This window comes from Astatotilapia calliptera, chromosome 16, assembly GCF_964374335.1.
Source record: "Astatotilapia calliptera chromosome 16, fAstCal68.1, whole genome shotgun sequence".
Lineage (NCBI taxonomy): Eukaryota > Metazoa > Chordata > Actinopteri > Cichliformes > Cichlidae > Astatotilapia > Astatotilapia calliptera.
In genome coordinates this window covers 23,568,674-23,587,175 of record NC_137437.1, presented here as the reverse complement: position 1 = coordinate 23,587,175, position 18,502 = coordinate 23,568,674, and the positions used below count along the sequence as shown (strand labels likewise).

General features: G+C 39.0%; 1 protein-coding gene across 1 annotated transcript; it reads left to right on the top strand.

Moving 5' to 3' along the window:
* Positions 1 to 592: 592 nt before the first annotated feature.
* Positions 593 to 18,473, top strand: sacs2 (sacsin molecular chaperone 2). The gene is made up of 7 exons (XM_026144398.2): positions 593 to 621; positions 1,251 to 1,338; positions 4,288 to 4,399; positions 4,583 to 4,729; positions 4,828 to 6,259; positions 6,439 to 6,527; positions 6,640 to 18,473. Exons 1-7 carry the CDS (start codon positions 593 to 595, stop codon positions 17,589 to 17,591), a joined length of 12,849 nt encoding a protein of 4,282 aa, XP_026000183.2. The 3' UTR covers positions 17,592 to 18,473.
* Positions 18,474 to 18,502: the final 29 nt, after the last annotated feature.

Below are 18,502 nucleotides of genomic sequence, written 5' to 3'. Positions count from 1 at the left end.
ACCACTCACTTTCATAAGCGAGGTACTATGATTTTAATCTTTTAATATCATTGGTATTGCAGTTACCTACTTAGTATAATGTACTCCTTAAAGGATGTACAGATATGTACAAAGTGTGGCTCTTTAATAGTTTAATTATTTATATAGCACATTTAATTACAACAGAAGCGTTGACCAAAGTGCTGTACAAGAATGCAACATACATAATAAAACAACTTAGAGTATTCATAGTTTAGTTTGCATAGTATTGCATTGTATCTAAAAACAGTGCAGCGTGTAGGTAGCTGATATTTGATTTTTTAAATTCCAGCTGATTAACAGGAAGTTGGCTGCTATTCAGCGATCGTGTATATTTCCTTCCTCTTAGAGGCCACCCAAACACATGAGATATCAATAAAAAGCCCAGAATGTCCTCTATTTAGTACATCAGGACTTAGTGGGATATCTCAAATAAGTCAAAAGATATAGACCAAAAAACAAATGTCTATTACAGAGGACATAAACGAATAGGCTGGTTCTCAAGAGGATATGTTATATGACTTTGTTCTGCTCACAATACCCTTAATTTCTTACAGGAACCAACCCTGGAACAATGAGTCTGAAAGCAAAAAAGAAAGCTCGGTGAGTTACTTTGATTTTACTTTAATGTTATGTATACAGTTCTTCCTACTGTATATAAAACAATAGGAAATACTGTTATGCACTTCCTACAGAACAGTATTTCTGTAGGAAGTACTGTACGCAAAAAATGTGTGGCTCTATAGTACTGTAGGAAGTGCTGATACATATTAATATGATTTTTGGCGCCAATGTTATTTTCTCATTTTACTTGTAGGTCAAATTATTTATTGAATTGAATTACTGCTCAGTCTGTAATTATTTGAATCACTATATGAAATGTTTTTAATAATCTTTGAGTGCACATCTTCATTCATCTCCATTTGTAACCAGTTCCCTACAATTACATACTAAATGCAAAGTTCGTATTCAACGTTTTATCATCCAAATTACATCAAGTACCTGCCCCTTTTCAATTTATCGTCCCATAAAGTATCTTCTGATTTCATCACAAGCTGTTATCTGATTTAAAGTTGAGAACTTTATGGCTAAGAATACAAGTAAAATACACAAGCTTGTTTAATATTAGCTCTTTCCTATAATCAGTGTATCAGGAGGACTCACTTTGTTTTAAATTAAATTCAAACTCGGTGCTTTTTAATTTCTCTGCTGATACTGTTGCTTTTTTATAGGACTTCTTTCGGGGCCACAGCACCGCCCTTCATTGACTACTTGAAAGATATTCTACGTCGATATCCAGATGGCGGACAAATTTTGAAGGTTGGTGTAATGTTTTGCCAAAAGTCCATTTCATCAGTTACTTCTTAAAGTACTTCATAGGGTTGCAAAAGGATTTTCAGTCCTTTAGAAATCCGGTTTCAAAACTGTCCCTTGGCTCTGATCAGTAAATGCTTTCCTAATGATTGAATTGTCTCAGTTACTCATTTTGACATTTTGTACCTTGCTGATAAAAAAACATGAAGTCCATTTTGTAAATAACTTTTAAATAAATCATTATGTGATCATTTAAACTGTCACAAAGGAGGGTTATCTAGTCTGTGCTAACGGGTTAACTCCTTGTTATTAAAAAACACTATTTTCACAGTAAGATACACCATTGTGCACCCGGTTTCCAAAAAATAACAAGATAATGACAGCAAAAAAACACTAAGATTGTGGCCTCATAACAGACGTCAATGACTAATGTCACTGTGGTTCTGTCCAACTTTCATAGTGTGAAGAACTCATAAACTAATTTTGACCAAATTTCACACAAATGGATACGTTTTAGGAAATGATGATATTTTATATCCAAAGGGTCAAATTTCTGGTTTACAGTAACATAATATTAAAAAAAAAAACACTTTTCTGGCTATTGTTCAATACTGCAACACTAATCCTGGATGTGTACCTTGTGAGTATTGTCCGACTATTTGAACCTTTTTGCTGCTTGGATACAGTTTCTTTTTAGTAACAAATATATTTAAAACTCTTTTGGCTATCATAGCTATAAACTTGTGTGTGGAATCAGCTTTACAGGTCAAACGTGAGCACATGTAACATGTTTTTTGAGCTTCAAGATCTGTACCGCAAACAACATTCTCTATCCTAGATGCTTGACTTGGATAGGGATCAAATTAGTGGATTATTGGAAACATGGATGTAAACTGCAAACTGACTGCAAGCATTACTATAATTCTGTTTTTTCTGAGGTTTTGCACCACTTGCACCACATAAGCACCATGTACATTAGGGTTCTTCTACATACTCAGTTGCCTTTTTTGTGTGCTTTAATGTTGGAAGAAAATGTGAAAATATAATACAGTACAATTCAACACTAATAGTATACAGTTGTGTTCAGAAGTTTACATACACAGGGGCATGAATGTCAGGATAAATTTTTCTTTGAAAACTAAGAATTGTATGCCCAAGTTTGGATTTATTTTGGATTTCCCCTAATCCACCAAGGGTCAAAGATATATATTAAGTTAGCCTTCTTTATCCATCTCAAAACCGGTTTTGATGTGCGTTTAGGATCATTGTCATGTTAGAACACTCAATGGTGTTTAAATTTTAACTGTCTGACTGTTGATTGGATGTAAAGTTGAAGAAGTCAATTTTCAATATTCCATCCCCTTCGTGTAATGTACCAGTACCATAGCAAAACAGCCCCAAAGCATGAAGCTATTGACATCATGCTTGACAAACTGGCACACTGTTCTTAGGTTTGAAAGACTCAGCTTCACTGCTTTTCATTGTGGCCAAATACCAGAATCTTTGTTTTCGTCTGACTATAAAACTTTTCTCCTGAATGTATTTGGCTTGTCCTTGTGGGAAGCTGCAAATTTTAGTTGAGCAGAAGGTGCCAATTTTGGAGCAGGTGCTTTTTTTCTTTGTTAGCACCGTCTAAGTCCAGGGCGAGGCAGAAATGGGTCTTTGGGTCTTCTCACAGACCAAGGTCTGTAAGAAATAAATGTAAATCCTGTAAACTTTCAGTTATAGCCAGTCATGATTTAATAATGATGATAAGAATTTAATAGGCCTTGGCATTGTAAAAGACACTGTAGAACCTTCAGTAGCACTTAAAAGATTTAAGTTACTGTATGTATATAATATATATATTATATGTTATATTTTGGCCTTCTGTGGATTAGAGAAAATCTAAAATAAATTCAACCTTGTGCATCCAATTCTTGTTTTTTAAATAATTCAAAATATATGATGTTACAGTAGGAAACCTAAATGGCTAATTAAAGCAGGGCTAGATCCCATTTAAACGAGTCACGTTCAGGGTTTAGTATGCTGGTTCACAGGAGAGATGGGACGCTTCTTGGAACAAAACCATTGTTCACATCACCTCTCCTGCTAAAGTAAGGAAAAATTGCTTGTAGGGGTGCGGCTATCAATTATTTTAGGGATCAAGTAATCTATCGATTATTCAATTGATTATTCGAGTAATTGATAAGAAATACTTTTGTCTTATTAATGAGCAATAATAAATAATCAAAAGAGAAAGAACCAGCAGTGCATTGGTTTCAATTTTACATACTGCAATGTTTTAAAGTTTAACTGCATACAAGATCTGTAAAAAATAAATAAATAAAATAAAATCTATATTGAAATTTTAGCTTTTAAAGAAAACAGTTTCTTAAATGCAAAAGATATATAAAAATCTCAATCACAAAGTAAACTAAGGAATAAAAATGTACCTTTACTCTGTCTTGTTGGAAGATTTTCTGACATTATTAAAAGGTAAGTTTAAAAACCCTCAGGTCAGGTACACCCCATCTCCCCCTTTAGCCTCACCCCTGTTTGCTGAAGGTATCAGACTAAACTCCTAGGAGCTTTTTTCCAGTAAAGGTTTTAATGGTAATTACAGGAACAGCCCTGCTGTTTTGGACGCTAGAAGAGCGTTTTCTTTCACTCATCCTGACCTCACCGTTCTCGGTAATGGCTCTGACTCTTTGCTCTGTGTAAACAGACTCTGGCTCCACATTAAACTGTGCCAACATCAACATCACTGCTGCTATTGTGTTATCAGTGTTTTTGAAAAGCTAGTATTTACGTTGTTTGGCAAATGAGCGCGCTACAGAGCCTTGCGTTAAACACAGCATAGAAGAATTTGTGTCGAGAATGTTTTTTAGAATTAAATTACTTGATGAATTTTTGCAGCCCTACTAGCTTCCATTGGCTGTCTTCTGTTAATGGTTGGTTTTGTTGGTCAATCAGGAACTGATTCAAAATGCAGATGATGCTCAAGCCACAAAAGTGGTTTTCATCCATGATGAGCGAAGCTATGGGACTGAAAGCCTTTGGACTGAAGAACTGGGAAAATTTCAAGGTATTTATTGATTAACAATAAATAAAAAAGCTTTTCTCTAAAACATATGTTTCTAATGTTTCTTTTACTTTTACATGAAAAAAGGTTAAAAAGAAGAAAAATCAGTCAGTCTTTTTTTCAGTCTTTCTTTTTCTTTTTTTATGTATTATCACAAAGCCATGAGAATGTTTTATTTTTACGAAGGTCCTGCTCTCTATGCCTACAACAATGCCGCATTCTCTGAGGACGACTGGGGAGGAATTCAGATGGCTGGAAGGAGTGTCAAGCGTGACGACCCGAACAAAGTCGGGAGGTTTGGAATCGGCTTCAACTCTGTTTACCACATAACAGGTGAAACTATGTATAGTTATCACACTTGATAAGAGTAATGTTTGTTTTGTTTTTTTAAATAAACAATTGACAGTAGCATATCTTTACTTTGTCCACAGATGTGCCAAGTATATTCAGTTCAGGCCACCTTGGCATGATGGATCCCCAAGAAAAAATATTTGGAGAGAGAAATGGAGGGTTTTGGTGGTCTTTGGATGATGCTGAAGACCAAGAAGTTCTGCTGAATATGAGTGATCAGTTTCAACCATTTAGAGATATAGTCTCACATGTGTGTGACCATGGATGGTCAAAAGTTGTCATGGAGGATCAGCACTTCAATGGGACAATTTTTAGATTTCCTTTACGTAATGAAGCATCAGAAATTTCTGATAATCTGTATGACTCAGATAAAGTGGTTGAGCTTTTTGATAGCTTCATTGCAGATGCAGATTTGAGCCTCCTCTTCTTGAAAAATGTCACTTCCGTGTCCTTGTTACATATTAGTGAAGATGGAGCTGTTAACACCAGACTTGAAGTGAAATCCTCAGTCCCCACAGATGGTGTTTTGGAGCCAGAAGAGGAGTCAGTCACTGAGGGTCTAACAAGGTTCAAAGTTATAACTGTGAGTTCAAAAGACCAAAAAGAGACAAAGTGGCTTCTGACAACATGTACCATGAAAGAGGGCGTTGCAGAAGATCTTGATTTGCTTACAAAGAAGTTGAGCTTTTTACCTCAAGTTGACCTGGCATTCCCCTGTGGTGAGAAGAGAGACTGTAGCCAGAGCAGACTGAGCTGCTTTCTCCCCCTTCCAAACAATGAATCCAATAAGACAGGACTCCCAGTTTATGTCAATGCATGCTTTGGCCTCACAGACAATAGAAGACACATCAAATGGCAAGAGGAAGACCAGAGACATGATGAACATGCTTTGTGGAATGAAATGCTGATGAAGGAGGTGTTTCCACAAGCATACATCAAGATCATTCAAGATGCCATTAAACTTGCCCAAAAATCTATCCTCCCCGTTTCCTCTGTGTACAATCTGTGGCCAGATCTCACTCAGATACAACACAAAGAAAAATGGCATGCTCTCACTCTGGATGTTTTTCATCACTTATTCAGACAGAACGTGGCCATCCTCTCTCTTGCTAAAGATGAAAGACAGTTTATCTCTCCATCAGAAGCTGTTTTCCCCTGCAATGGCCCAACAAGCACCAACATATTGTCTGCCATTAAAAGGGCTTTAGTGTCATGTGGAGAAAATCTTGTCACTTTACCAGCTAGTGTTGCAAAGGCTATAAATGAGGCCTACCCAAACCCTACTACCCTAAAACATGTGACTCCAGCATTCCTCAGGGCCATTCTCCACAGGACCGGTGTGGATAACATCACTAAAGATGACAAACTCAGTCTTTTGGAGTACATTTTAGGGGATGAACAATATAAAGAACTTGAGGGTCTTCACCTCCTTCCACTCAGTGATGGCTCTTTCAGATATTTCACATACGAAGAGGAAGACACTGCTTTGATTGACAGCCATGAATGTCCAAGGTAGGGTTTCCATACATCTATCAATATTTAAAATAATGTTATATTCATTATGACTAAAGTTGCCATTTTTATGTGTTATTCACATATTGATTGTAACTGAATATTTGGAAGGTTCAGGAATATTTCTATACTGAATGAACTCCTAACAGTTTGACAGAATCCATTGCACTTTTTTATAGAGTCTTGCTGCCATTCTGTAAACCCTTCTTCATCCCACATGATCTGACTCCAGCCTGCAGTGCACATCTGAAAGAACTGGCCAGAAGAAGTAAGTGAAAGTAATTTTAAACAATACAGAGTCATTTGTACACAGCTACACATTTTAGCACACACATTTATTCTTAACTTTAAAAAAAAAATCTTTTTAATCTGCTCTTCAGATTTCTTCAAGGTCACCAACATTGATGCATCCCATTTGGCTGAATATGCAAGACGATATTTGCCACCAGACTGGAAGCAGACAGGGAAGAACCTTGTTGCATGGGACAACAACAACAGTCAGCATCCACCTTTAGACTGGTTCCAAGAATTCTGGAGGTTTCTCAACAGTCATTTTAATGAGTTAAGTCCTTTCACTGACATACCTCTAATACCAGTTAGTCCTCTGTCTGGCAGTCAGACTGTATCAGTAGTAAAACTACAGCAGAACACAACCCTGATCTTTCAGAAAAGTAAACAGCTGAGTTTGCCAGACCAAATAGCTCAGCTGGTGAACAAAGTTGGTGGCACAGTGGTGAGAGGAAATGAGTGGCTCAAGCATGTAGACCTTGACTCGTATGTGCTGTGCCCATCTCCAAGGAGTGTTTTGAAGGTCCTGATGAATTTAGATTTCCAGCATCTTGTCACAGAACTCAAATCTGCCTCTTACACAGCACGAGAAGAACTGAAAGATTATCTCTCTTATCTGGATTCTCTCTCAAATACAGAGAAAGATTTTCTCTTGAGGTTGCCTTTGTTTCAAACCATGAAAGGATTCAGTGTTGCAGCTCAATCGAAACAAGCTGTGCTTCTGATCTCAGGCCTAACAGTACCAACAGAGCTCCCTATGCCTGATTCCATAATCCAGTGTTCTACTGAGACTGACCGCAGACTGTTACAGCTGCTCAAAGTTCATCTCTTGGACACCGCCGAAGCAGCCAATGTTCTTGTTGACAGCATAAGGAAAGGCGCTTACAGCAGTGACAACACTAACAAAACAATGACTTGGGTTTTACAGCATGGTAAGGTGCTTTTCTCACAAAACGAATCCCTGAAATGCAGCTGTAAGGACTTGAGCTTCATTGAGGTGAATGGACAGCTGAAAAAGGCATCTGACTTTTTTGATCCAAGAATTCAGACTTTTAAAGTCATCTTTGAGTCAGACTTCTTTCCACCGCCTTCATACACTCATTCACTGCAGATGCTGGAAAGCTTAACAGAAATCGGATTACTGAATAAAGAGATGGATGTCTCACCTGAACATTTGCTACATGCTGCCACGCTGACTGACAAACTGTGTGTGAACTCACAAACTGAGGCTCTGAGAAGAGCTCAGGTTCTGTTGGAAATGTTGGAAAGTAATGATCTACTGACAAAGTTTTCTCACAGACAGCTTCATTGCCTCAAAATGCTAAAATGGATCCCATGTGAACAACCTGGAAGTGAGAAACAATTCAGTGATAAATCTCAGAAGTATTGTTTGTTTTGCCCAAATGAAATAAGACATTCTGTGTATAAGGACATTGTTGGACATGTAATGCCACTAACAGGGAAGCTCAGTGACAGAGTTAGCAACAGACTTGGTCTCAAAGACCTACCACCACCTGAAAAAGTGATTGAAAATCTTTCAGTCTTGAAATCAAAAGCACTGGAAATGGCTAATCCTGACACAGATGTAGACTTCAAAAGACAGCTGCACAGCATTTACAAACACATGCAAGACAATGTCTCTGTATTTGTTACAATGATGGGCAATGAGACATGCTGGCTATGGGCCCAGAACGAGTTTGTTGCACCCCAGGATCTGGTTCTTGAATACCCAAATAATCTAGATCTGAGTTCTTACATTGGGAAGGTGCCAAGTGAATTTTTGCCATACAGAACATTGTTCCAGAGGTTTGGCCTGAGAAAAGTACTTTCCAATGAAGACATTTTGGGCATTCTGTACTCCATCCAGCAAACAATTGAAGCAAGACAACAGCCGATTGCAAGTTCTTCAGAGGTCAAAGTGTCAATAGAAATTCTCAACTGGCTCTGGAAAGAGAAGAAAACAGTTCAGGATGACATCCCAGTGCCAGTCATTGCTGAGGGAGGAAAATTTACCCTTAAACCACGATCAACAGCTCTTTTCTGTGATGTAAGCAAAAATGGACTGAAAGAACTAAACTGCAGAGAAGAGGAAATTTATGTCATACATGAGGAAATCCCAAAAGCAGCGGCTGAATGGCTGGAAATTCGTTTTCTCAGTACCCACATCCTTGATCCAGAGGAGATAGGAATAGAGCAGTGTGGACAATCTGAACCAATAACAATGAGGATAAAAAACATTCTTAAAGAGTACGATGAAGACAGTGACATCTTCAAAGAGCTCATCCAGAATGCAGAGGACGCTGGGGCAGATGTTTGCAAGTTCTTGGTGGATTTCAGAGTACACAGAGATGCCCCCGAAAGCCTGATTGACCCTGACATGGCTCTTTGTCAGGGACCTTGTCTTTGGGCTTTTAATAATGAGCAGTTCACAGCCGAGGATTGGAAAAATATTGTCAGAGTTGGCTCAGCCTCAAAGGAAAACAAAGTGGAAAAAATTGGAAAGTTTGGACTTGGATTCAACACTGTGTATCATGTGACAGATGTCCCCTCCATCCTTAGTGGCAACACTCTCCTCATACTTGATCCAAATGTTACTCATCTCACAAAGCATATCAAACATAAATCAAATCCTGGACTCAAGCTGGATCTCTCTCAACAGCGACTCTTTCATTGTTTTCCTGGTCAGTTTGGATCATATGAAAACATTTTTGACTGTAATTTCACTCGAAAAAGTCCTCCTGAACCCTATCCAGGCACTCTGATCAAATTACCTTTCCGAAGTGAAGAAGAAGTTGTCAAATCAGAAATAAGCACAAATGTGTATCAAAAACCCCATATCCTTGATTTTCAACATCTCTTTTCTAAGAATTCACAAACCCATCTGCTTTTTTTAAAGAACATCATTACATTATCCCTCCAAAATATCCCACACAATGGATCAACTCCACCAACAGAAAACGAAATAGAGACCATCTTCTCTGTGTCCAAAACCACTGTGAGTGCAATGGAGATTCCTGATGACACCAGTGTGTCCAAGCAACGTCATGCTGAGAAATCACTGATGAAAGTTGATGGTAAATGCAAAGGACTAATTGAATCTTGCACAGTCAGAATTATCCAAATATCCAGTCAGCAGTCTAATGAAAATGAAGTTCAGCTCTGGCTCCTGTACAACTGCTTTGGGACAGATGAGTCCTTTAAAATGGCCATTCACAAAAACAAGCAGGCCAGTTTCTCTTTGCCCATTGGAGGGATTGCTGTGCCTTTGCAAAACGATCCAGAAACTGGAAAATTCACCACATTACAAACAGAACTTGTTGGACAGGCCTTTTGCTTCCTTCCTCTTCCCATTCACACGGGTCTTCCTGTCAATGTAAATGGCACATTTGCTGTGACAAGCAACCGAAAAGGTCTGTGGGAAACTGGAGTGAAAAATGACTGGAACAAAGCTCTCCTTCAGGATCCAGTAGTGACAGCATATGTTACTGTACTCAAGGCACTAAAGAAAATGTCAGAAAATAAGCAGCTGGTGAGTTACTGTTATCACACCTTTTGGCCTGATAGAGAGAAAGTGACTGAAACTTTCAAGCCTTTAGTGGATGCACTTTACTCAACCATTGTTGACGACTCTGTTGGTCCAGAGCTCTTTAGTGATGGAGAACAATGGTTCTCAATGAACAATGCCATATTTCTACATGAGAGCATTGAAAATGATGAAAAGATTGGTGACCTTGCAGTGCAAGTTTGTCAGAAATATGCAAAAGGACCCAATCATGTTGTTCCTCTTCCACTTTGGCTGAGAAATAGCTTCAAACAGGCTGGCCTAGAAAAGGTTTTACAAAACAGGACCTGGAACTGGGAGAAGTTCTACAGAGAAGCAGTGTTCAGTAACCTAACTACAATGGACTCGAAGAGTAGAGATACCCTTGTGCTGCATGCTATTGACCTTCATATCAAAGAAATTGACAATCTGCTGCTCTGCTATCCATGCATACCCACAAAGGGTGGACAGCTCCAACATGTCAGGAAACTTGTGAATCCTACAGGGAAAGTGGCCTGTCTTTTTGAACCAAAAGAGGGACGCTTGCTTGATGGATCCGAAAATGACTACAGATCTCCAAAAAGGATTCAGCGTTTGTTGGAACTTGGTATGGCAAATGACCATCTCCCATTGGAAGACATCACAGAGAAAGCAGGCACAATTAATAAAACCTGGAGCATTGACAAAAAGAAAGCATTTGTCCACTTGAAGTGCCTTTTTGAACTGATGAAGAATCACATTTATGATATAGAGTCTCACCACTGGAAAACACTGAGGACAACTGCATTTCTTCCAGCATATTCACCTGGTGATGCAAAAATGGAAGGAAATGTAACACTTAAAAAGCCCACTGATGTTTTTAGTGACAAATGCTCCCTTCTTGTTAACATGACACAACCAGTGCTGAATAATAGTAATTTGAAAATACACCACAGTGATCCAGTCCTAAAGATCTTGGGCGTGAACAGCACTCCGAAGCCAGAGGTGGTGCTCCAGCAGCTGCATGAAGGAAGCAAACAAGCACACTCCATTGACAGATCCATGCTTTACAAAATAGCATTTGAGTGCTATACGTGTCTGGATCAGTGGATCTGTGACTCTGGAAATGCCTCTTACATTTCACAACAAGCAAATTCATTTCCATTCATCCTCATTGGTGATACATTTGTGAATGTTGATCGTGTAGCTGAGAACGGGCAATTTGAAGCAAAGCCCTATCTCCATGTACTTCCAGCTGCCTTCACAAGCTTCAGGAACCTCTGGAAATGTATAGGTGTTGAAAAACAATTCACGACCACTCAGTTTCTAACTGTGTTGCAGGAATTAAAAGTTCAACATGGAAACCAGCCCCTAACAGAGAGTGATCTCTTAGTTTGCCTCACAATTTTAATCAAAGGGATATTTGAGGCCAAAGTCAAAATCACAGATGACTGTTTGATACCCAATGAGCATGGAGTTTTGCAGTTTGCTAGTGAGCTATTTTACAATGACAGCCCATGGATGCCACTCACTTCAGGTGTCACATTATGTCACGAGAATATCCCACGAGCTATGGCTCGCCACCTTGGAATCAAAACAACAAGGCATCATTCTCTGGAAAACCACATAGTTGATGACATGTCACCATTTGCTTTTGACTTTGAACAGCAGGAACAGCTGACTGTTCGTATTAAAAACATAATTTCAGCCTATCCATCAAAGAAGGATATCCTTAAAGAGCTCATCCAAAATGCTGATGATGCAGAAGCAACAGAAATTCACTTCATCTGGGACAAAAGACAACATGGAAAAGAAAAAACATTTGGGAAGAAATGGAACAATCTCCAGGGTCCAGCACTTTGTGTGTTCAACAACAAAGTGTTTTCTGATGCTGACATTAAGGGAATTCAACAGCTGGGAGAGGGAGGAAAGCACAGAACCCCAGGGAAGATAGGCAAGTACGGAGTTGGATTCAACTCTGTTTACCATCTGACTGACTGCCCTTCGATCCTTACAGGAGATGAAGTACTTTGCATTTCTGACCCCAATCAAAAATACATTGAAAATCATTCAAATAACCAGCGAAATGGCATTGGCTATAAACTAGCAGACACTTTCAAAGAAATGTACGTAGATGTCTACAAATCCTTTCTTCCAGACAAATTTTCTCTTAAAGACGGCACCATGTTCAGATTACCTCTGAGAATGGGTACAAATGCAAACACCTCCAAAATATCACAGCAAGGAGTCACTGACCGTGACATGAAAGAACTGTGCTCTGCCCTGTCTGAAGATCCTGAAGGACTAATTCTCTTTCTGAAAAACATCTGCAAAATCAAAGTCCATGAAATCAGTGACTATTCAGGAGGACTTAAAACCATCTTTGAGGTTGAAAAAAATCTGCCACAGAAAAGTCGGGACGAGAAAGATGCTTTTGTGAAACATCTACAAAATGCACTGCAATCAGACAAATTAGCAACACAAAAGACTTTCTATGAAACTGTGATTTCCACCTCAGATAAAAGACTAAGTAAGTGGATTGTTGCAGAACAGTTTGGCTCCTTCAAAGACAGCTTTGAATTAAAACTATCAGACAAAATTCCCCAAGCATCATTAGCTGCACGTGTGAACACAAAGGGATCCAGCATCATGGATTTTAAAGGAGAAGCCTTTTGTTCACTTCCTTTGCCAGGGAAAACTGGACTGCCAGTACATGTCAATGGAAACTTTGAGGTTGATTCTGCCAGGAGAAGCCTTTGGAAAGAAGATGGGAAGAGTAAGAAATCAAACTGGAATGAGATTTTGAAACAGAACGTCATTGCTCCGCTTTATGCAGACCTCCTGCATTACATCAGGCGAATGATCACAGTCAAGAAAGTTTCCCTTGCAAGGATTGAATCATGTTTCAATACAGAATACTTGTGTTTTTGGCCAACTGTGTCCAAGGATGTTTGCCCAGACTGGCATGAAATGATACATGAAGTATACAGATCACTGAAAGAAAAAGGCCTTGATGTAATCCCTGTGATGAAGAGCTCAACACGGAAAATTGCAGATAAAAAAATTAAAGAATACTCATTTGACTGGTGTAATGTCAGTGAAACAGACTCAACTGAGGCACCTTACTTGACAACCTTGGGAAATTTCAAGCTGAATAACATTTTGGAAGATCTTGGAATGAAGCTGGTTCCTTATTCCACAAACATGCAGAGGATTTGGAAAAGTTTCAGATCTGCTGGGGTTGAAGTGAAAGAGGTCAGTCCCTCCACTGTGCAGACTTTCCTACGAGCAAAACCTCTAAATGATCCAACCCAAACAGATGAGGATTTGCCTTTACCCATAAGCGCCACTTTGATCAAAGATGAGAAAAGATGTTCCGAGCTCTTGAGTTTTTGTTTAAAAAATTTCTCCTCAGAAAAGGTCACCCAGGACAATGCCAGTTTGCTTGAACAGCTTCCGCTTCTTCTCACAAAAGATAAAGTATTGACAGTTTTCAACTCCCAGTCACTCAAGTGGATATCAGTATATGAAGATCTCTTCTTTCACTACAAGAACAAATTTGCAGACTATCAGACAAACAAAGACCACATTAAACTTCTTCAAAGTTTAAAACTCATCCAAAAAATGACATTACCCTGCTCGGAAAAATATCTGAAACCATTAATTCAGCATCTTCTTAAGAACTGTGAAGTTGATCCACACAGTGGTCTTCATGTCCCAAATGAGAAAATGTTGGAGTGGCTGAAATCACTTTGGATGTTCATAACAAGTGAAATTAAACTACCAACATCTAGCGATGACAAGTCAAGTCTGACACTAAGTGATGTGAGGAAACTCTTCAGCGACTGCTACATTTTACCTGTTGTGTGTCCAAGGTTGAACAACAAGCTCTTCCTGCAAACAATGAAACACATGTCAAGTGTTGTGTTTGCCTCACAGAAACACATATCAGGCATCCTCTTCAAACTTGGTTTTATGAGTTTTGATCATGTTTTCTTCTCTAAAATGGACCGAGAGGTACGTTCATGTCTACAGCATGAGCTTCTCGATGTAGATGATGAAAGCTCAGTGTTGGATCAAGTGTACAACATTAATCGCTCAGAGTTTTCCCACCTTTCAAATGATAATATGAAAGAGTTTCAGATGTTCCTGCAATCAGGATTATCCAAGTCCAAAGTCAGCAAAGAGTATGTGAGGAAGCTCAAATCCTTACCAATATTTGAAACAACACATGGTGAACGAGTGAGGATTGATGGACCTAAACAGGTTTACGTTCTCAACAGCTTTTATTCAGTGAAATTTCCAGATTTGTTCAACCTGCCCAACACCGGCAGCATTTTTCTCAAGTTCAACTCTGAGAACCACACACTGTCAGAAACAGTCAACATTCAGGTCCTGGATGATTTGCAGTATTTCATGAAGTTTATACTGCCTGCTGTACACCAACTCACAGAGACACAGATTCTTCACAGCCTCAAGCTGTTGCTCTCACTACATTACTCTTCAGAGGACAAGAAAACTATCATCTCCTCACTGAAGACAGTGAAACTGATTCGTAGTTCCCAAGGTAGACTAGAGCCTGCATCATACTACTTTGATGAGAGTGTGGAGCTGTACAAAACAATGCTGCCTCAAGAGAAATTTGTTCCTGAGAGATTTTGGACTGAGCTGTGTGAAGGAAATGATTACCGGTACGCACCAGAAAATGCAAAAGAGCTGGTCAGAGAACTTGGAATGAAGCATGTTGTGTCAAACGATGAAATAATAAATTTCGCGTACCAGCTGGAATCAGAAGCAAAAGGAAAAATTGAAGACCTGAAACTGAAATCATCATTACTTTTCAGGGAAGCCTTGAATAAAGCATGTGATGTCAAAGACAACAACAAAAGTTTGCTGGAAAGCATTGCTGACATCAAATTCATTTTTCCAGTTAATATTCGAAAAGAACTGTCCAACTACCACCAACCATTTGCTGCTGAAGGAACTACTGTTAAAATTAGAGGCTCGTTGATTGAAAAAAATCCAGGACATCAGGATTTGATTTGGACCTCAATGCCAATTATTCACTTACCATTTTATACAGCACAGAAACTTATGCAGATGATGAAAAATGCAGGAGCTCATGAAGAACCACCTCCAAACTGTGTAACCAGTAACATAAGAAACATCTGTCAGTCACCATGTGAAACTGACCAGCTGATCAAAACACGAGCTAAAGTGTTCAGAAGTTCCTACGCTTACCTGCAAGCAAAAATATTTGAAGGAAACCAGCTGGCTGGTCTTCCTGTTGTGTTGGTTGAAAAAGACACAAAACTTATGAGGCCTGATGACGTGTGTCTGTCGCTCTCCTATGATCGTGACTTCAGACCATATCTGTACAAGATTACTCCAGAAGATGCAATGTATGCACCGTTCTTTCAGAAAATTGGTGTGAAGAACGAAGCTACTGCAGAGCAATATTGTAATGTTTTGGCAGCAGTTTACGCTGATTCCTGTGATAAACAAAAACTACATTCAAACCAGCTGAGAACTGTGAAACGAGCTGTTGAGCAGTTGTTTAAGTTAATCAGTGCTCAGGGAAACCAGACGCTTCTTGAAAATGTTGAGACTCTGTATCTTCCTGCAGTAGATGGTAAATTATACCCATCATCCACACTCTGCTACAACGACACAGTGTTTGAGACCAAAAGGTTGGAAGAAGCGCTGGAGAACAAGTTCCTGCTGCTTGAGAAACTCAGTAAATGTCATTTGGGCAACGACAAATACATGCATCATCAGCTGTTGCAACTGCTGCCTCAGAAGTTTCAGCCAAAGATGCTGTCTGAGTTCACAGAGGAAAGAGTTGTGGAATCAAAGATGCAGTGTTGTGAACTTGGGACTGGCTGTGAATTTAGTGGATGGTTTGATAAACATCTCTCCTCGGGAACCTTTAAATATGGATTAATTTGTCTTATTAGAGATAATTCTCAAGGCAAAATAATACAAGAAGATGCCACTAAAATGTGTGAGAAGACTTTTGGCAGTATACAGATTATCTGCTGCAAAACTTTGGAAACAACACTCTGGCTCGATAAACAGCCCCTTCCCAAAACTGATGAAGAAACAGATGTATCTGTGGAACGAGGGCAACAAGGGTGTACCTTTTACTTAAAGCACAATGATGACATGGCTCCCAAGGTAATAAATGAAGTCATCATGACACTGACAAAGGAGATTAATGCTCTTTTAGGAAACAGAATTGCATTGGTTCACCTTCCAGTGCTGGGACAACTCCTCATGTGTGATGATCTGCAAGATGTTCGGAAAACTCTGGCTAAACATCAGATCCGTGACAGTGCTGAAACTGAAAGTTCCTCTTTTGGTCCAGCAGCCCCTGGGACAGAGGTTCCAGAAGAATGGCATGATTGTTTGGACATGAATGTCCTCAACAACTTTGAAGAGGGGGAATATGTTGGCTACAGCATTGATGACAAGTACATTTATGCAGTTATTGTTGAAGAACTGCCTGGTCACAATGGACGATATTCATGGAGATACAAAATAGAAGTAGGAGAAGATGAGCCCATTGAAGTCAGCTGTGTTGATCTGTTTCAGTTTAAACGAGAAAAGAAGGTAAAAACAGAAAGGAGGAAATGCATGGAGCCAGGACCACAGAAGAAGACGCTAAAACCAGAAGAAAACACTTGCATGGAGCTGGAACCACTGACAGGAGCTGTGCCACATTCTTCTGAATCGTCAACAAATTCTTTACCAGCCTCTGTTGAGGAAGCTAAAAGGGAAATTGATAAATGTTTGGCAGAGATCTGGAGGCTTCCTGAGGAGGAGAGGCACAAAGCCATCAAGAGACTGTACCTCAGGTGGCACCCTGACAAAAATCCGGATTGCCAGTCTCTCGCCAATGAGGCATTCAAATATTTACAGAATCAAATTGATGAGCTTAGCAAACCCAAAGCTGCAGGCTCGACCTTTTCAAGCAGAAATACAAATTTCAGAGGCTTCTATGAAGAGTGGAATCAGGAGGCCAGGTATCACAGAAATAGTCGAGAGAGGTTCTCTAGAGGCTATAGAGGTTTCCATTCCTACAACTTCTGGACCCACAATGAAAATGTCCCAAGGCCAGACAGAGAAGAGGCCAGGCGCTGGTGTAGACAGGCTCGCTGCGATCTCAATGCAGCTCACAAAGACACTGGTGGAGGGAGCACAGAGTGGTGTCTGTTTAAGGTCCATCAAGCAGTGGAAAAGTCTCTTATAGCAGCATGCTATAAAAGAAATGGACAACGCCCCAACAGCAGCTCAATTTCAGCCACTGCTGCACAAGTTTCCTGCTACAGCCTCCAACTGAGAGATCTGCCTGAGATTGTGAAAAACCTGCAGACACTCGGAGTGGATCCCAAAAAGACTCAATATCCCAACTGCCATCCATATCCCCACATACCGAACGGACAATTCAGATCAGAGAATGAAATGCTGGCACTGAACAAGGCATCTGAGCTCCTTAATAAAATAGAAGCATATGTGAATTAAGGATTTAAAACAAGGTATTGGTCAGTGTAACGGTTTTTCTACATTTTAAAAGGATTATATCCACAGTGCAAACTGAAATATTATTTAGCATCACAACCAAAAGGAATTTAAGTTGTATTTTTTTTTTTTTTTTTTTTTTTTTGAGTAATGATCACTGAATGATGTTAGTATGAAGTATAAACAACAAAGGTTTTTGTGCACTTTCATGAATATTCACTTGGGAAACATGTAATCACTGTATGCCTTTGTTTTGCTTTACTTTCATTTTGAAGCTGCTCATTTGTGATATTGCTATATTATGTGTTTTGTTTTGTTTTGAAAATGCATATATCAAGTATTTTTTGTAAGCAACTTAGTTGGGATTTTTGACTACTCTTGGGGGGAGGTCATTGGACCGCTTCATTGTTGTTTGGTAAATACCTGCTGGGAAGCAATATACTTACTGTAATATAACATTTATGAAAAGGCAAATGTGAAGACTACTTACTGAGTGAAGCTGCAATTACTGTAGAAGTTCTGTCTAATGTATTTAGAGATATTCTTACTTATTTTTCTTACATTTTAAACACTTATTACTATTGACATCCATAACTTTTGGTGACAGAAGACACTCAGCATGTAATTTTGTTATGTTAAGTGCAAATGCAAAAGAAATTGGCAGAAATCTGTTGCAACCTATTATTATCATTTAATAAAAGTTTTCTTATGAAAGAAAAGAAATGGCAATTCCTGTCATATTTCTAAATACGGGTCAAGGGTTAGCTAATTTTACTATAATTAAGTATAAGTATGTAATAAGTTTAAGATTATTACTTCATTTCCTTCCTTGTTCATTTACTGTATATTCAGGAGTTCGTAAAGGAATAAAGATTACCTACTTTACACTAACTGTGTCTGTTTAATGTGATTTC